We start from the raw sequence: 20,996 nt of genomic DNA on the forward strand, positions 1-20,996 counted from the left end.
ATAATGATCCTATTTACTACAAGAAACAGAACTAGTAACCGATGGAAATCTTGAAATCAAATTGATTCTTCGTGTGACTTACACGGTCGAGTTTCAGCTTGTCCACATCCATAAGAAATGGATTGACAGCCTTTTCTCCTACCACTTTCTGCGCTGTGCCAAGTGCTTCGAAGGCGGCATCCCTTACTTCTGGAGCAGAGTCATTGATATGCTGTGGTGAGGTGAAGAAAATTGACATTAAAAAAAAAAATTAGTACATAAAAACCTTCTATAGTCCCCTCTCTATGCAGATTATAAACACAAAATGCAGAAAACTTGTAATTAGGCAGATGGAAAAAACAAGTTGCAAATAAGTTTTCAGTAGACCACTCTAACCCAAAGGCGAAAAGCTAGATTCAAGTAGACCAGGAGTATTTAAGTATATATGTAAATCTATATATAGCTAAAACATGTATTCGTTATTTGGAAAGTATTAACAAAAAGTGTCCTGGTTTTCAGTGGGATTTAAAATACGGATCATTAATCAGTGTGGACTATACCTTGAGGAGCGCCGCACAGAAAGGTTTCAGCATGGCCTTGGGCAGAGTGGTGGGTGTGCAGTGGCGGAAACTTCTCGCAAGAAATAGAGAGGTTTGTTGTTTTATTGATGGGTTTTTGTTGTCCATAACAGCAAGGACATCTTCACTTATGTTTTGCAATGTTGTCTAACAAAAAAAATAAGATTATAGACAAGAAAATGAGTTGAGCAAAGCTTTCACATGGTCGCCATATCAAGCTGAAGATTTGGGTTAACAGGGCACTCACTGTGAGAAATATGGCATCTATTGCTTCTTGTAGAGCCTGGACTACCTGTGGCTTCTTCTCCTTAAATTTTTCCAATATTGTTGGCACAACCTGCAAAGAAAGGACTTGTAAGACAGTGGGAAAGAGATGTGGCCCGCAGAACTTCCACTCCATAAGCATGTGGAGACAGACACGGTAGGAAATAACACTTCCTTGTTATCCGTTCAAGTTCTTGTACGGACAGAGCGTGCACTGTATACTCGTGCCATGAGACGAGATGCTCAGCGCATGGAGAATAAGAAAGAGTGATCGCAGAAGCATTTGGACAAGAACTGAAAAATAACAGAGGTTTCACCCATTAAGAGGTCTGAGGTTAAGGCTTTAAGTGCTGGGGAGCTCTCCAGATTGTTGGAAAGGAGAACGAGAGAGCCTCCTTGTAATATAACCAGAAGAGTAGGCTAAAGTGGGTAATGTGATGAGTGCATTTCTAAGTGCTTTGTTGTCCCTCTAACAATGCACTCAAGTCAAGAACCAGCTATGCTACAGTTTGTCACAGTAAACATAAAGAGCACCATTGGCTTTATACCAGTTGTATGCTGCACATAAACCATCTGAGCTTTTAACAGCTTGCACCATTGTTAGATTGTTTTTCTAGCTGCCCAAGACTTCGATGTGAAGAGTGAAAGTGACTCAAGCTTTCTAGAATTAAAAAAAAAAAAAAGGAAAAAAAATTTAAAAAATAAAAAAAGGGAGGAAACAAGTTCAAGCCAATAACTCACAATTCCAGCGTAGGTTCCAAATTTCTTCCTGAGACCACTGGCTAGACAAGCCAGACATTTGGCAGCTAGAGCCACAAGCATCACATTTGTATCTTTTCCAACAACCTGCAAGTAAAAGGAAAAAATACATTTAAAAAAAACAAAAAAAAAAACCACTAAATAAAAACCCTCCCCCTCACACAAAACACACCAAGAAATGTATGAATGACCCAATGGCAACATGTCACTGTACTAAATCTTTGAACAGAAGGAATATTTAGTTAGGGGAACTTCGATAATAGAGGCAATTCGAATATATATAAACATTGTTACCTTTTTCAGAGCACGCACTAGATCACCATAATCACCAGCCTCAAGCTTTGGATTCTTTACAAGAACCTCCACAGCTTCCAGAGCTTCCTTCCTCTCCTGCCACTTTTTGGCCTCCTGTTAATGAAGATTTTAAATATTTTCAGAAATTACAGGCAGCCATGTTTCATTATTAGTAATGGCCAACGCAAACAGCCATACTTACAATTTTATCATAGAAATCTTTGGGCATCTTCGCGAGGATCTCAACAGCTTCCAGCAACTCGTAAGCATCAACTTGTGGTATAGCCTCCTCTTCACACTCTTCATCTAGGAGAAGATGTACATAACGGTCTTTAAAGGCGTGGAGATATTTGTAGCAAGTTATGAGGGGGTAGGGACGGGTGTGTTATAAATCTATAAAATTAAGTAGTACATATGATTTAAGAGATATTTACCATTAAAAGTTCATTGCTGAAGCACTGTGGCAAAACAGATTTTAGGCAGGCATTACCAAGCATTCTCACTGCCTGACAGCTCTGAGGGACTGGTAATTTGTAAAAGGTACCGCAGCTCTAACCAAGGTTCTAAATCACTCAGCGCTTAGAGCAAGTGCCCCATCAACATTGAAATTATGCAGAGCTGTGACTGGGAGAATGACCGTTTAGAGGGGCAAACGGTTATTGCACACTACTGAATGAAAGCGCTGTGCAAAGGCACCCACCTCCACCATCTCCAGCGGCGGCCTGCTGCTCAAACTTTGCCTTAAGATCTTGCTGTGAACGCAGAAAGCGGCTCTGTTTCGGAGCAGACTGGGGAAGCTTCACCCACTCTTCCTCTAGGTCTTTAAGCTGATAGAAAAAAAAAATAGGAGTATGGGAAAAGGGGGAAGTTTGAGTCAATTTCCCACTATTCTTCAATGTGACCTTGTGACTACAGTGTAGATGTCAAACGGGTGGAGGGAGGACTCCTAAAAGTTGCCTCCAGTACCAAGCAAGAAGGTAAAAGCTGCAATTAGGTTTCAATGACTACACCCAGCAGCAAACTGCTATAAGTTGCCTATTGTGATACAGAAACTCAATTCACTAGTGCAACTCTCCAGGCAGTTGGCTAAATGTCCTCTGCATGTAAATTACCACATGTTACTCACCTGCACAGGATTAATGTTTTGCAAAGGAGGCCTCAGAGCATCCCTTATCCAGCGGTATATCTCCACTGACAAGAGTTTAGCTTCATCTCGAACTGCCTTCTCACGGGACTCAAAGAGCTTTGGCAACACTTTAATAATTGGCTTCAGTGTCATTATTTTTGAACCAAATTCACTACAAATGAAGAGGGATAAATCATGAAATAGGAAATTAGGCTGCGGGGGTTCGGAGGCAAGAACAATTAGTTAGAAGCACTTACCTCAGTGCTCGCCGCAGTGTCTCCACCGAGGCCACCACAATCTTTGGGTTCTTATTATCCAGACCTTTTAACAGCTCTTCTTGTACAGCTTCTGCCTTTTCTATCTCTATGTACATGAGGCAGATATCAGAGCCAAGCTCCTTTGCCTTGGCTTTTGGCTGGTTAAATACCTTATTTACAACTCCAGACACTACTTCCCCTGTGGTTCTACCAAGAAAAAGGTGATTAGTGTGATAATAGTAAGAAGAGTAATACATTCCATCCAAAGATGCATACTAAACAGGTTTAAAATTAAACCTTAGATTGCAGCAGTAATGTCACATAGTTCACTCTCAATTCTGAAAATAAACTAGCTTTATTTCAGGATTCTCAGAAGTTAGAATGCTTAGCACTATTGCAGCCCTAACAGCCTCACACAGAAGTCAAACATTCGGCCAGTATGCCTATTCAATGTGACACACAACTTTGATCTCCGTTTTAGAAGCAGAGCAGGGATTCGAGGCTGCCTATAACCAGTGGTGTATCTTGGTTTTGTGCTGCCCTAGGCAGGACAAAACTCAGACACCCCCCCCGCGCGCACGCGCGCCACCCCCACCCAACCCTTCCCCCCTGCCCCGCCTTCTAAATACACACACATTCACTGACAGATACGCATACACTAGCTAACAGACACACACACAGTCAGACACACACACACACACACAGTCAGACACACACACACACACACAGTCAGACACACACACACACACACAGTCAGACACACACACACACACACAGTCAGACACACACACACACACACAGTCAGACACACACACACACACACAGTCAGACACACACACACACACAGTCAGACACACACACACACACAGTCAGACACACACACACACACAGTCAGACACACACACACACACAGTCAGACACACACACACACACAGTCAGACACACACACACACAGTCAGACACACACACACAGTCAGACACACACACACACAGTCAGACACACACACACACAGTCAGACACACACACACACAGTCAGACACACACACTATCAGACACACTCACACTATCAGACACACTCACACTATCAGACACACTCACACTATCAGACACACTCACACTATCAGACACACTCACACTATCAGACACACTCACACTATCAGACACACTCACACTATCAGACACACTCACACTATCACACACACTCACACTATCACACACACTCACACTATCACACACACTCACACTATCACACACACTCACACTATCACACACACTCACACTATCACACACACTCACACTATCACACACACTCACACTATCACACACACTCACACTATCAGACACACACACTCACACTATCAGACACACACACTCACACTATCAGACACACACTCACACTATCAGACACACACACTCACACTATCAGACACACACACTCACACTATCAGACACACACACTCACACTATCAGACACACACACTCACACTATCAGACACACACACTCACACTATCAGACACACACACTCACACTATCAGACACACACACTCACACTATCAGACACACACACTCACACTATCAGACACACACACTCACACTATCAGACACACACACTCACACTATCAGACACACACACTCACACTATCAGACACACACACTCACACTATCAGACACACACACTCACACTATCAGACACACACACTCACACTATCAGACACACACACTCACACTATCAGACACACACACTCACACTATCAGACACACACTCACACTATCAGACACACACACTCACACTATCAGACACACACACTCACACTATCAGACACACACTCACACTATCAGACACACACACTCACACTATCAGACACACACTCACACTATCAGACACACACACTCACACTATCAGACACACACACTCACACTATCAGACACACACACTCACACTATCAGACACACACACTCACACTATCAGACACACACACTCACACTATCAGACACACACACTCACACTATCAGACACACACTATCAGACACACACTCACACTATCAGACACACACACACACTCACACTATCAGACACACACACTATCAGACACAGTCACATTAACACATTTTTTTTTTTTTTTTTACTCCCCCCTCCCCCCCCCCACCTTTGGGAATGCTGGGGGTGGGGGGGTTCTCCAATTCCCTGTGGTCAAGTGGTTGCAGGACGGCACTGGCGGGCAGGCTGGGCGGCCGGCGAGGGAGCTCTTCCCCTGAGCTCTCTTCTCAGCTCCCTCGCGCGCCGCCCGCAGAGTGAGGCTGGGAGGCGGAGCCGGAATATGACGTCATATTCCGGCTCCCAGTCTCACTCTGCGGGCGGCGCGCGAGGGAGCTGAGCAGAGAGCTCAGGGGAAGAGCTCCCTCGCCGGCCGCCCAGCAACCAGCCCAGCAGGTCTGTTAGCCGCAAGGCTAACAAGACATTTGCCTTGGGCATTTGGGGGCGGCGTTTTTTGCCGCCCCCTGGAAAATGCCGCCCAAGGCAAATGCCTTGTTTGCCTCGCGGCTAATACGCCCCTGCCTATAACCAGATTCACAAAATGTTAAATCAGACTATTTGTAAGACGTCTAAGATATGGTTTGACTGATGAGTTGCACTCATTCTGTGTTACGAGATAAACCCCTGGATAATATCCTGGGTCCTGAAAATTATGTAATTATATCATTGGGGAAGGGAGGAGCACCCACTTACATGCCTAGTTTTTAGCTTATATTATTAGTCTGCAAGTTAAATTTGTGCCCCTTTAATCCTTTCGCCGAGTGTTCATATTAAAGATCGACCGATTATCGGTCTGGCTGATATCCGGTATTTTCGGCAATATCGGTATCTGCCTACAGAGATATCGATATTGCTGATAATACAGACCAGGACCGCCGGGCCCATGAGAAGCCCGGTGGTCCTGGGGGGGCCCAGCAGCAAGCTCTTACCTTCCCATCAGCTCCCCTCTAAATCTTGCGGCCGTCAGAGCGTTGCCATGGGTTACCATGGCAGCACGCAGGCCGCAAGAGTTAGACAGGGGAGCTGAAGGGAAGGTAAGTAAGCTTGCTGCTGGGTCCCCTCTGCACAGTCCATGCCACCAGGGAAAAATGTTAAAAATTAAAATCCCCCCCACCCTCGCTGAACACACACTGCATTCAAATACTCTTACTGCATCCACTACACACATTCTAGAAAACAAATTCTGACTGCATTGTATATTTTGTGCATTTACCGCAATAATAGGTTATTATTAATAATAATTTAGCCCGTATGTAAAGAACATAGATTCTACTTACTTTCCTGCGACATGTGCATTTTCCACGAAGACCAGAGCAGCTTCCAGACCCTTTAACTGGGCAACTGCATTAGACTCTGTTACAAACTTCTTTATTAGACCCAAATATTTTGCCCATTCTGGGCTCTTCTCATCCACAATCTTTTGGAATAATTTCACAGCCTCCTCGTAGCCATTTAACCTGGCTTTCCAAACCTAGAAATAGGGTAGCAGTAATATTAAAGATGGAAGGCACAGCAGTCATTATGGCAAACAAAACAAACAGCCCTACTACTCTAATCTGGAGTATGTCAACATTATTGTATTCTACAGGGTCATTTGATTTAGAGTCACAAGTCAGTAAGATTATTGCTATAAATAATGTTTGATACATACATCAACGCTGCCTTAATAGAATAAATCGCTTTTCAGATAAGTTTTAGGTCTTCTAGTGAAACTTCCAGCTTCGGACCAGGAAGTTACCTTTGTATTGCATTGGGCTGTCTATGGAAAGTACCATGAGATCACTCATGGTTTTCTTGCACAAACAGAATGTATTACCACAGTCATAGAAGGCCAAGGGTGATAGGTATGTGTGAATTGGAATATGGCAAAGGCAGGGATTTACCAAGAAAATGACCCCAATTTGTCTTATTTACATCTTGACTGCCGTGGAATAAGTGTTTTTATATAGCTACTCCCGAATACAAACAGCGACTCAGTGTGAGGGGGAGATTTACTGCTCATCACATCAATGTATCTGAAGACATACCTTATGTTCACATTTCTGGTCAATAGGAAGTTTCATCCATTCACTGTCATCCCCCATAGTGGCGTCCTCTTTTCTATTTCAATACTAAGGTGATCTGCAGCGAACAATAAAGACAGTGTATAATTAAAAAATTGTAGTTATTCACTAAGCCAGGATTTGTGGACAGTTGAGAAGATAAGAGTCTACATCTAGCACATTTTCCATCTACTTGTGAGGGCTGCATCACCAATATTACAATAAATGCATGGCAAATTCAGCCTCCTGAGTACATGTAGTTATAGACCTCCACATAGCCCAGCTGCTCTTTCCCAACAGCCTATATACACTTTCATAAAATTAGAACCACACACACACACACACACCAAGTACTAAACACACCTTGAGCCAAGTGCCTTGTAAATCAGTATTCAGTAAACACGGACACAAAATCTCCAGGGTGATTAAATGTGCTCTGGTATTAGTCAAATACCGGTCATCCCCATGAAGTGCCTTTACAAGGAGACAGCAATCATCCACAGGATGTAGCAAAGCACTAGAAGAGTTAAAAAGGCAAACGTGTAATTTTGAACTTTAAGGCAATTAAAACAGTACACCATAGTGTTGGGAATACCTATTTAGTTATCTGGCTGTCCACAGGAAAGCATTAGGAGGCTATGGCGCATGTGCTGAAAAATGCTGCATTGCCCCAATTTCCTTGATTCAATGCATCTCTATGAGGAACATTCAGCGTCTCCATGCAGAGTGTGGAGGTGCTGAACGCAAGTGCTGCACTAAAAAAAGTAAACTCTAGTGGCCATCTGAGTGACTGCGTTCTGTCAGATTTCTGGACTCCATAAGAAATCTCAACCCATGTCATGTCCATGTGAGGCACATGTGCTTGCATTCCTGACGGGTCCAAAAATCTGATGCAAGCTAGGAGCATTCATGAGACCACTGCGTCACCCCCGGTGAAGCAGCACCATAACTCCACTTCAGAGTGCATTTGCTGACATAACTCCTCTTCAGCAAGGTCTTGCAACATAAAGCTACATTCACACTCACATTATAGTTCAGGCATTCATTTAGGCACAGACGCATAGGAAATTTAGGGTTAAAATTATTAGACTCTCACTCCTTACTCTAACCCCAAGAGTAAGAAAATTAACCCTAGACATTTTTAAGTAATGTTTTTTCCCTGATCTCTAAATAAAAAGTTACTCTCTAAATCTAACCCCAATTTTTACCCTAAAATGTCCCCTGTGCTTTAGTAATTACCCCAACTATAATGTGAGTGTGAAACTAGGTTTACGTACCTTGCAGGACCTCGCCAAGGAGGAGTTACGATGTCAGCAAATGCACGCATTTGCAGCACAGGCGACAGAACCTACATCACCGAGATTTCTGACTTGTGCAACGGCCCCTAGAGGTGTTACTAGTGTCAGGATATTTATGGGGTAATAAATATATTACAAAATTGTTTGATAAAAATCAAAAAGGTATTTAATCATTTAAAGCGAAGAGTTAGCTGCTATTTTAACTCATATACCCTGGAGTACGCTTATCAGAGTATTTGTATTTCACATATTAATCTCAACCGATTATAAAAATACAACTTCTTGTGTTTTATTACAAAATGTCTGACAGTAAAATACCGGATACCAGTCAGCAAAGTAAACACTGCCCTTTTGCGTTTAGATTGCGGAGCCTGTAGAGAGACTAGACACCAGAACTACTACATTAAGCTGCAGTGGTTCTGGGGACTATTGTGTCCTTTTAAGCATCTTTGGGTCTCTTCATACCCCATTGTTAAACAGTGATAAATAGAGACCACCATGTTTATTAGTAAGTTTTCGCCAGTTGTGGCCAAAGATTCCCTGATGTTTATGCAATACAAAATATCGAGGCCAACAAAGCATTGTCGAAGTGGTTTTAAAACATCAACTTAGCCAACTTCGGCAAAGCCCATTTAAATTAATCATTTTCTTAAATTTTTTTACCATCGGAAAATATATGAATTTAAGCTTTTTACAACCCTATACTTCTCAAGAGTGTCTCTACTCCATGACTGCTTACTGCTAGCCAGTTATGGCTGGTGGAAGACAAGTAGTCACCTGGCTGTTCAGGGACTGTAGGATGGCATGTGACACCTAGATCTGCCAGCTTTGACAAAACATCAACTATAAATATGAGTGCGTTACAATTCCAAGGTTAGTTGGGAGAGAGGGAAACCACAGGAGCCATCCCAAGAGGAGTAATTATCCAGACAAGCTGTGGGTGCGGAAGAAGAATTTTATTGTGGAAAAGCTCCATAGTCTGGGGAACTGTTGCTGTGCTACAATAACATACAAAGGAAGTGTTCAGGTTAGAAACCCTGTAAATATTAAAGGAATACTATTGCATGAGGAATATAAACCAGCTGTAGTGTGCCCTGTCTCCAACTACATAGGTAGTCCACCTCAAATCTACTTACCTCTTTCCAGCCGCCAGGCTCACTTGGAGCTGGCTAAATCTTCTCCTAATCGTCACGGTGATTTTGATATCTAAAGCACATGCGTAGCACTCACCGAGCAGGCATTAAAAAGGTATTCTCTAGCGTAAGGAATACAAAGTTGTAATCCTTACACTAAAGTACTCTCAGCCGCTACCCCCCTTCCAACATGCAAAATGGTTAAAAAGAAAACCTTCACCTCACCCGATTCTATCGCTGATCTCTCTCGGTGCTGGATCGGCGACTGTCTCCTCCGAAGGGGAGCTTTACGTGCATGCGTGGCGAGCGCATTAGGCCCTCTCCATAGGAAACTATTGTTTTAATGCTTTCTATGGGGATATCCTCATGCAGATCGTGAGGACGTCTGACGTCAGTTAGGCGACCAAGTGTCTGTTTGAATCCAGGCCGTCTGACAGCCAATAGAGGCGGTCTTATGCCTCGTTTCCACTGAGCGGTTCGGTTCAGTTCGCTATTTTGGGTGTTTCCATTATGAAAGTGGTCCATACCAATCCATTCAGGGTCCTGCTTCAGATGTAGGGCCATAGAAAATGGAACGGTTCTGTTAAGGCAGAACTACTATACAATCCATTGATTGGTGGACAGGAAGAGCATTTTTTCTAAACCCTGCATGGCCCTGAAAGGTCTGACTTGCAGTGAAAACGCTCACCAGAATGGGCTGGTCCATTCTAAACCTTCCAAACTGTACCAACCCGAACCGATCCGCTCAGTGGAAACGAGGCATTAGTCTGGCAATGTTAATCATTGCCGTTTCTATAAAACTGCAATGACTTCCATTGCAGGACTAATGGAAACAGGGACACTGTACCCAGACCACTTCAATGAGCTGAAGTGGTCTGGGTGCCTATAGAGTCCCTTTCAAGCCAAGAAAAGGACAGGTCACAAACCGGTAACACCAAGGTTGCGCCAACCATGGCACATCCAAGCTGTTGGATTACCCTTTCACTGTGTTTTCTAAAAGCCAACAGCAGTTATGGAGCAGAGGGCACCCCTGGATTAAACCAAAGTTTCACCAACGTTTATTCATTAAAACAGTGATGACTTAAAGGCTGGACTGAAATATTTAGGCTAAAATAATCAAACTGTAACCAAGATTTTTCCCCAAACCATATGTTGCCTTAAGTAATTGGGTGTTTAGGAACTATATCCTTAAAGTTGGCTTGTTAAAGCTTCCTCACTAAACAGCAATTAGCAGGGAATCTAAAACGACATTTCAGGCCAAGAGATAAGCAACCACATGCTATAGCAGAGTTAGAGAATGTTTCTGCAGTTTGGTTTAGAATTCACCAGTTTGTTTGTGGTTGCATTTGGCAAGTGCAAAGGTAACCAAGCATACAGCCACAATGGGTTTTGTTTGTGTTACAGATAAGAATCGGTCATTCATCAGGCAAATTTGTAACCTTAAAAAGAGGGAATTAACTACCCCAGGTGAACTTTGTTCAATTACTTTAAGACACAGGGCTTTAGTCACTAAAACTGCTGGGACTTAAATAAAATCGAAAACTTTAGATAAGATAACTAATCTGGCAACATTGGCCAACTCTGCTATAGCTACAGCCTGGATTTTAAGTTGTGCAATTCGGTTCAGTTAGTAACTGAAGAGTAAACAGCCATGAATACAATTTCACGTGTTTCAAAGTTTTTAAAGAAATTCATTGCTCACACCCCCTTTTTGATCATCTTTATAATCCTATGCTCATTCATTTTGCAACGGTTTTTCAAGTCAGTGCAACAGAAAATGTTGCAGGCAGAAATAGCACGCAGTTCTGAAAAGAAACAGACCTATTGTATGGTGTATGCACAGGACACACAATCACACAAAATGTAATTTTTGAAATATAAACATTTCAGCCACCTCCTTTACTGTGGAGAAGGTACATATCTGCAGGCAGGATAAGATTTAAAGCAGGTTAATGTCAATCATTACTGAAAATCGTGCTAAATTATCTTCAATATTTGCAACAAGATCCAGATTTTAAGATAAGAATAACTTTTCTGATTGTTTTAAAGGGGAACTCCAAGCACCATGACCACTAAAAGTTATCTGAAGTGATCATAGTGGTTGGAGTCAGTATGTACAGGGTTTCAGCTTGAAACACCGCACATACGGAGATATTTGTAATTTTGTGCTGGGGCTAGTTCAACCTCCAGGATACGTGACACTTACAGCCTAGAACTGTTTTGAGATACCGGATGTCAATTCTGTGCATAAAAACATGTCGTCAGCGTGGCAAAGTGCCAGCAAGGGGGAAACTAATTCTTCTCCCTCATCCTCCATGTGGGCGCTCCCTTCCGTCTCCCTCTATAGAAGAGTAGTAATAATAATTAAAAAAAAAAAAACAATTTAAAATAACCTTCCTCCCAGAGCACGCGCATGTGCTGGCAAAATGGTCCAATCAAAGGTTTAGATGAGGGAGACTTTCTCCACACTACCAGATAGGCATTCTACACAGGAAAGGTCCCTCCCTCCCAAGGGTTGGGGTACCATTTAATAGTATAATCAGTACGGTTATATACAATTCGTAATACATAGATAATTACAAGGTGAACCAACTAGTTTTTAAAACGTGTTCATCTCATGTCCATAGATTTGCAGAACAATGGGATTAAAGGAACACTAGTGTCAGGAATGCAAACCTGTTTTCCCAACACTGTAGGTCAAAAAAGTAATTTACTCACCTTTTTTCCCCAGTGCAGTGTGGGTCTCCTTGTGGCTGGCCCTGCACCGATCATCAAATCAGCCAAACAATTTTCCATAGTAAAGCATTGGGAGGCTATTGGCAAAATTCCACACTGCACCAATCAGCATCTCCTCATAGAGATGTATTGAATCAATACATCCACGGGGAACGTTCAGCATTTCCATGAATGACGGAAAACAGGAAACATCTCTGATGCCCAGCTGAGTGACAGCTACTAGAGGTGTTACTAGGCAGTAATGCTTTCTCTGAAAAAGGCAGTGTTTACATTAAAAGGTCTGCAGGGACATGCATACACCAGAACTCTACATTAAGCTGCGTTGTTCTGGTGACTAGAGTGTCCCTTTAAGGTTTTCTGAACTTTGCACAGCCAGCATGCAATTTTTCACAGCAACAGTCTTATAAAATACACAGTTTCAATTAACTTTGAAAAAATATATATAAATATTGAATATACAGCCACATACTACATAACTAATCCTTACTTTATGATGAGTAACTGTTCAACTAGATTATATCTTATAGAGAAACCATCTTTGAATGGATATTTATTTAAACCTGGTTTCTTTTACAATAAAATGCCTTTGGAAAGAAAATCTAAAACGATACATATAGCTCCGCCTCCCCTTATTAGTTTTTTTCCTACTTTGGGCGATTTTACGACTACCAGTGATTTACGATGGGTATAATTATTCACTGCACTTGCCAATCTGTTTACTGAAGGCTTTACAATTAGAGTGTCCTAGAATGCTCTCATGTGCTTTGTGCATTATCCCGACATGCTTACTAGTAAAAATCAGACAGAACTGTATTGCACTTTTAACCATTACATTGTTACGGTTACAAGGTGTACGTTACTTCCTGTCTGTTAAACAAGGAATTAAAGGGACACTATAGTCATCAGAACACAACCGCTACACCTTAATGTTTTTCATGGGAAGAGGCAGTGTTTACATTGCTGCCTAGTAACTTCTAGTGGTAGTCACTCAGACAGCCACTAGAGGTGCTTCCTAGTTTAATGCTACATGGTGCGCAGAGCTGGGGTTCGGCATCTCCACATTCCTCATTGAGATGAACTGATGCAGAGTTTTTCACCGCATGCTCAATAGCCTCCCAATACTTTCCCACAAGAAAACATTGGGTTGGCCAAGATCATCAAGTTTGACAATAGAAGTTATGGAGGCAGAGCCAGCCGCAACAAGATTTGTGTTGAGTGGGAGAAAAGGCAAGTAAAATGACCTTTTCAAAGTGAGGCAGGTATTCCTTACACTAGTGTTCCCTTCAAAGGGATACTATAGGTGCCAGGAATACAAAGCTGTATTCGTGACACTATAGCTCCCTCTGCCTCCCTGCGGTGGCCAATAAAATAAAACAAAAAAAAACCATTTACTTGCCTTATCCCAGCACCGATGTCCACCTCCTCCTCCTGTACAAATGTGCATGCGCAGCAAATACCACACACATTAGACCTCCCCAAAAGTAAAGCATTGAATTAATGCTTTCCTATGGGGAAAAATTTGATGCTGGATGACCTAATGCAGAGTGTGAAGACGTCCAGCATCAGATACCGGACCAAAGGTCCGTTTGGATGCAGGAAGCGCCTCCAGTGGCTGTGTGGGAGACAGCCACTGGTGATAGACTTAGTGATGCAATGTAAACATTGCAGCACTACGTGCAACATGGACAATGCACCCAGACCACTTCAATGAGCTCATTTAAGGGCAATCACTGATAGTTTATAAATCCCTTCTATAAATAACAGTCTGGTAATGTGAATTGCAACCTTGTCTATACAACTTTGTGGTATTCAAGTACTAGAGCTCAACAGTGCTGGGTTACTAAAATATTAAAAGGACCACTATAGGCACCCAGACCACTTCAGCTTAATTAAGTGGTTTGGGTATCAGGTCCAGCTAGGTTTAACCCTTTTTTCTATAAACATAGCAGTTTCAGACTGCAACTGCTATGTTTATATTTGGGTTAATCCAGCCTCTAGTGGCTGTCTCACTGACAGCCGCTAGAGGCGCTTGCGTGCTTCTCACTGTGGAAAAAAAAAAAAAAAAAAAAAAAATCAGTGAGAAGACGCCAGCGTCCATAGGAAAGCATTGTAAATGCTTTCCTATGAGACTGGCTGAATGCGCGCGCGGCTCTTGCCGTGCATGCGCATTCAGCCGAAGAGGAGGAGGAGGAGAGCTCCCTGCCTGGAGAAAGAGGCAAGTTTAACCCCTTCCTCTCCATCCAGCCCGGCGGGAGGGGGACCCTGAGGGCACTATAGTGCCAGGAAAACGAGTATGTTTTCCTGGCACTATAGTGGTCCTTTAATAACTATAAAAAAAAATTACTTGAAACAAAATAGACCAAGGAAAAATATGGTTTCAGAAAATAAAATGGGGCTTAGAACACAGAACCTACACCTATGCAAGATCACAGAATAATGCAGTAGGTCCCAGAACTCCCAGTTAAGTCTATTCCGATGTTGTTCAAATAAAGTGCATAAGAAACTCAATTTGACCTGGGCTGACATTTACTTTTATATCAGAGGCTTTCCTTTATCTAGCATAGCCAGTTTATAATACCCGGTTTGTTTAGATGATTTGGCCTGCGTGACTATAGTGTTCCTTTACGAAACAGCATAATTCTGGCCACAAGCACACAGCACCATTTATCTGTGGAGGTGCTAAGTCACACAGCAATTCTCTTTTGATCAAAGAGTTTTCAAAACACACACACCTGCCTCCACTACTTCAGACAAAGAACCGGGAGCTCGGAGTGCAAACAGCTGACAATCTCAGCCCATGAGTTAGCCCTGCACTGCATCCAGCTCACAGCACACACCAGGTACATATGCACACTCATGCAGTTAAATACATATGAACATAAATATGACAAGGATCATTATCCAGTGAACTTTGCTTGAATTCTTACATGAGAAAATGAATAATACGGAAAGCACTATTGGTTTGCAGGTACAAACACGTCCCCCAAAAACAGTCGATATTGAAAGCCAAATAAAGTAAGGAATAGCAAGATGTTATAAAAAGGTATCTGCTAGTTTGTCAATACAGGTTATTGCACTAGACTACAGCACTGGTCTATCCATAGGGTGGCATTAATGCATTATATTAACAGAACAGTGATTAAAGAAAGGCAAGTTCGACATGACCGTGTCGATTTAATCGATTCCTCTTCTCTTCCTCTCAGGATCTGTTCATTTCTTCCTGACTGCTCTAGTTTTCTTTAAAACATAAGACAAAGTAGGGACTATTTGTCTTATGGAGGTTTCCTACGCCTGACCATCTCTGACCAGTGGAGGAGCAAAGTGTGCTTTATTTCCGGTGGTCAGAGAAATTTTCCCATAATTCTCACCTTTCCTCCGTGTTCCCGCGATGCTTTCTTTCACTTTTCACAAACGTCAGCCAGAACACTGGCAAAACTGCCGAATTGCGTCCTTACAGAATGAGAACAGTTTGTTCATTCATGTGAGGACGCATTTCGGAACTTTGTTCATATTGGAATTTCATTCGAATGAATCAAACTCCGATCCTATTCGTGCCGCGGCTGCATCTTGTAGACGCTTAGCAGATAACTCCCTAATTCTCACGGTATTAGGGAGCCATTACCAAAAAGCTGAAAGACCTAAACTGGTCTTCCAGGCAAATTTACGAATACTTGGTAAAACCTGTAGCTGCTCACTGTTTTAAAACACAAATGAAAATGTTGGGGGCCCTAAATGAAAATGTTGTGCGTGTCCCCCTCCCACAAGGTGACTAGGGGTCCCCAAGCCACTAGTCACCCACCCAAATCAAATATTAATAAACCCCCCCCCCCCCCCCCCATGCTGGAGGCCACACAAATTGCACCTCATGCATCCCTTCTACCCTAACAAGTGACGACAGCAAAGGAGAATCATGCCGAGGAAAGAACTTCTTTAAATCAAGTTTGAGCTCTCTTCTACGGAGTTGGGGGGGTGCACTACTACAGAACATTGTTACGCCAACCAAAAATCTGTGTTTTATGGAAAAAAATTAAAGATTAGTTTATATGCATTAAAACAAGTGAGAACCTAAATATCAATACAAAAGCTTAGTTATCACTACTAAAAACCCATTACAGTTCTGGCTGGTACTCTGATGGTACTGCACTAGAGTTTAGGTAACTCAAAATCGGTTTCCACAGTCCACTAAATCTCATCTTCAAAATAAGTGGGTTTGAATGAATACCCACCATTATTTTGTAAAGATGTTGAAAATAAACGAAACATGCATACCAATAAATATTACTGGTAGATTCATTACACCCTACATACAGAGACAGGCACAGTTTTTATGAACAATCAGTTGCAGTCACATGAAAATATAAATAGCCAACATCTTTCTTCTGCTTCAAGGATACTCCTGAGACAGGAGGCGTGCAGCGTAGACCTCAGATACGCAGCTTATAATTACAGACTGAGAGTAATGCAGTTATATTTTGCAGACAGAGGACAACTACTGCACACTAATGAATAAGTAAGTGGTCTTTCATAATATTCGGTAAGAGAAACCATTTACACACTGCCCACCGATTATGGAGCAGGGTGGAGTATGATCTGGTAGATTTAAGGGCCCAGTCACTAAACAGTCAGCATTGGTGAGTACACAACTAGTGAAACAAATAAGCGGAGGCAAAACAGCAGAACTGGGACACCAACTAATTTTCAAGTCTCACAAGGCTTCCAATTGATACATTCTGACTTTATTTAGACTAGTAAGCTTCTTGATTTTGTTTTTGTAGAAAGCTTTACATGCCATCAAATACCTAGGCGTTTTGTTTCTGGAGCCTTCAACAACTTACACCCCAGTGGTTTAGTGATTATCACTACTATAGCTAGGTGTGTGATTTAACCGCTTCACAACACCTCCTGGGAGCCATCCAAGACTTGACATGAAGGGTGTGAGAGGCTAATGGGGCGTGGTATACATCAATAAATATAGAGGATGCGTGCACCACCCTGGGCAGATGTCACCAGTGTTTACAGTCACACAGGAGGCCTGTGACTATGCTGGAGCAGACTGACAGCCCGGCCTGGGAATACACACTGACAGCCCGGCCTGGGAATACACACTGACAGCCCGGCCTGGGAATACACACTGACAGCCCGGCCTGGGAATACACACTGACAGCCCGGCCTGGGAATACACACTGACAGCCCGGCCTGGGAATACACACTGACAGCCCGGCCTGGGAATACACACTGACAGCCCGGCCTGGGAATACACACCGACAGCCCGGCCTGGGAATACACACCGACAGCCCGGCCTGGGAATACACACCGACAGCCCGGCCTGGGAATACACACCGACAGCCCGGCCTGGGAATACACACCGACAGCCCGGCCTGGGAATACACACCGACAGCCCGGCCTGGGAATACACACCGACAGCCCGGCCTGGGAATACACACCGACAGCCCGGCCTGGGAATACACACCGACAGCCCGGCCTGGGAATACACACCGACAGCCCGGCCTGGGAATACACACCGACAGCCCGGCCTGGGAATACACACTGACAGCCCGGCCTGGGAATACACACTGACAGCCCGGCCTGGGAATACACACTGACAGCCCGGCCTGGGAATACACACTGACAGCCCGGCCTGGGAATACACACTGACAGCCCGGCCTGGGAATACACACTGACAGCCCGGCCTGGGAATACACACTGACAGCCCGGCCTGGGAATACACACTGACAGCCCGGCCTGGGAATACACACTGACAGCCCGGCCTGGGAATACACACTGACAGCCCGGCCTGGGAATACACACTGACAGCCCGGCCTGGGAATACACACTGACAGCCCGGCCTGGGAATACACACTGACAGCCCGGCCTGGGAATACACACTGACAGCCCGGCCTGGGAATACACACTGACAGCCCGGCCTGGGAATACACACTGACAGCCCGGCCTGGGAATACACACTGACAGCCCGGCCTGGGAATACACACTGACAGCCCGGCCTGGGAATACACACTGACAGCCCGGCCTGGGAATACACACTGACAGCCCGGCCTGGGAATACACACTGACAGCCCGGCCTGGGAATACACACTGACAGCCCGGCCTGGGAATACACACTGACAGCCCGGCCTGGGAATACACACTGACAGCCCGGCCTGGGAATACACACTGACAGCCCGGCCTGGGAATACACACTGACAGCCCGGCCTGGGAATACACACTGACAGCCCGGCCTGGGAATACACACTGACAGCCCGGCCTGGGAATACACACTGACAGCCCGGCCTGGGAATACACACTGACAGCCCGGCCTGGGAATACACACTGACAGCCCGGCCTGGGAATACACACTGACAGCCCGGCCTGGGAATACACACTGACAGCCCGGCCTGGGAATACACACTGACAGCCCGGCCTGGGAATACACACTGACAGCCCGGCCTGGGAATACACACTGACAGCCCGGCCTGGGAATACACACTGACAGCCCGGCCTGGGAATACACACTGACAGCCCGGCGATATAATGGAGCACAGACTGACTGTCAGTCAGGGTTGCTATAGCCAGGCTGTGACTATAATGGAGCACAGACTGACAGCCAGGCTGGGTTTGCTTTAGCCAGGCTGTGACTATAATGGAGCAGACTGACAGCCAGGCTGGGGTTGCTATAGCCAGGCTGTGACTATAATGGAGCACAGACTGACAGCCAGGCAGGGTTGCTTTAGCCAGGCTGTGGCTATAATGGAGCAGACTGACAGCCAGGCTGGGGTTGCTATAGCCAGGCTGTGGTTGCTATGGCCAGGCTGTGGATATAATGGAGCAGACTGACAGCCAGGCTGGGGTTGCTATAGCCAGGCTGTGATTATACTGAGTACAGACTGACAGCCAGGCTGGGGTTGCTATAGCCAGGCTGTGACTATAATGGAGCACAGACTGACAGCCAGGCTGGGGTTGCTATAGCCAGGCTGTGACTATAATGGAGCACAGACTGACAGCCAGGCTGGGGTTGCTATAGCCAGGATGTGACTATAATGGAGCAGAGACTGACAGCCAGGTTGGGGTTGCTATGGCCAGGCTGTGACTATAATGGAGCAGACTGACCGCCAGGTTGGGGTTGCTATGGCCAGGCTGTGGATATAATGGAGCAGACTGACAGCCAGGCTGGGGTTGCTATAGCCAGGCTGTGACTATACTGAGTACAGACTGACAGCCAGGCTGGGGTTGCTATAGCCAGGCTGTGACTATAATGGAGCACAGACTGACAGCCAGGCTGGGTTTGCTTTAGCCAGGCTGTGACTATAATGGAGCAGACTGACAGCCAGGCTGGGGTTGCTATAGCCAGGCTGTGACTATAATGGAGCACAGACTGACAGCCAGGCAGGGTTGCTTTAGCCAGGCTGTGGCTATAATGGAGCAGACTGACAGCCAGGCTGGGGTTACTATAGCCAGGCTGTGGTTGCTATGGCCAGGCTGTGGATATAATGGAGCAGACTGACAGCCAGGCTGGGGTTGCTATAGCCAGGCTGTGATTATACGGAGTACAGACTGACAGCCAGGCTGGGGTTGCTATAGCCAGGCTGTGACTATAATGGAGCACAGACTGACAGCCAGGCTGGGGTTACTATAGCCAGGCTGTGACTAATGGAGCACAGACTGACAGCCAGGCTGGGGTTGCTATAGCCAGGCTGTGATTATAATGGAGCAGACTGACAGCCAGGCTGGGGTTGCTATAGCCAGGCTGTGATTATAATGGAGCAGACTGACAGCCAGGCTGGGGTTGCTATAGCCAGGCTGTGACTATAATGGAGCAGACTGACAGCCAGGCTGGGGTTGCTATAGCCAGGCTGTGACTATAATGGAGCAGACTGACAGCCAGGCTGGGGTTGTATGGCCAGGCTGTGACTATACCGAGTACAGACTGACAGCCAGGCTGGGTTGCTATAGCCAGGCTGTGACTATAATGGAGCAGACTGACAGCCAGGCTGGGGTTGTATGGCCAGGCTGTGACTATACCGAGTACAGACTGACAGCCAGGCTGGGGTTGCTATAGCCAGGCTGTGACTATAATGGAGCAGACTGACAGCCAGGCTGGGTTGCTATAGCCAGGCTGTGACTATAATGGAGCAGACTGACAGCCAGGCTGGGGTTGCTATAGCCAGGCTGTGACTATAATGGAGCAGACTGACAGCCAGGCTGGGGTTGTATGGCCAGGCTGTGACTATACCGAGTACAGACTGACAGCCAGGCTGGGGTTGCTATAGCCAGGCTGTGACTATACTGAGTACAGACTGACAGCCAGGCTGGGTTGCTATAGCCAGGCTGTGACTATAATGGAGCAGACTGACAGCCAGGCTGGGGTTGCTATAGCCAGGCTGTGACTATAATGGAGCAGACTGACAGCCAGGCTGGGTTGCTATAGCCAGGCTGTGACTATAATGGAGCAGACTGACAGCCAGGCTGGGTTGCTATAGCCAGGCTGTGACTATAATG

At 44.9% G+C, this 20,996-nt stretch overlaps 1 protein-coding gene across 7 annotated transcripts in view; it reads right to left on the reverse strand.

The window, feature by feature from the left end:
• The window catches only part of CKAP5 (cytoskeleton associated protein 5), a 46,114-nt gene that overhangs the window by 24,013 nt on the left and 1,105 nt on the right, over window positions 1–20,996 (reverse strand). For all 7 annotated transcript variants that reach the window (XM_063438041.1, XM_063438040.1, XM_063438039.1 and 4 more), the window contains exons 2-12: window positions 7,322–7,415; window positions 6,572–6,765; window positions 3,258–3,464; window positions 3,001–3,172; window positions 2,575–2,701; window positions 2,077–2,180; window positions 1,875–1,988; window positions 1,563–1,667; window positions 805–894; window positions 540–704; window positions 83–211 (exon numbers count right to left, since the gene is read on the reverse strand). In XM_063438041.1, coding sequence (XP_063294111.1) covers window positions 83–211; window positions 540–704; window positions 805–894; window positions 1,563–1,667; window positions 1,875–1,988; window positions 2,077–2,180; window positions 2,575–2,701; window positions 3,001–3,172; window positions 3,258–3,464; window positions 6,572–6,765; window positions 7,322–7,378 — 1,464 coding nt within the window. In that variant the 5' untranslated portion in view covers window positions 7,379–7,415. The remainder of the gene's footprint in view (window positions 1–82; window positions 212–539; window positions 705–804; window positions 895–1,562; window positions 1,668–1,874; window positions 1,989–2,076; window positions 2,181–2,574; window positions 2,702–3,000; window positions 3,173–3,257; window positions 3,465–6,571; window positions 6,766–7,321; window positions 7,416–20,996) is intronic.

The sequence above is a fragment of the Pelobates fuscus genome, chromosome 12 (assembly GCF_036172605.1).
Source record: "Pelobates fuscus isolate aPelFus1 chromosome 12, aPelFus1.pri, whole genome shotgun sequence".
Classification (NCBI taxonomy): Eukaryota; Metazoa; Chordata; class Amphibia; order Anura; family Pelobatidae; genus Pelobates; species Pelobates fuscus.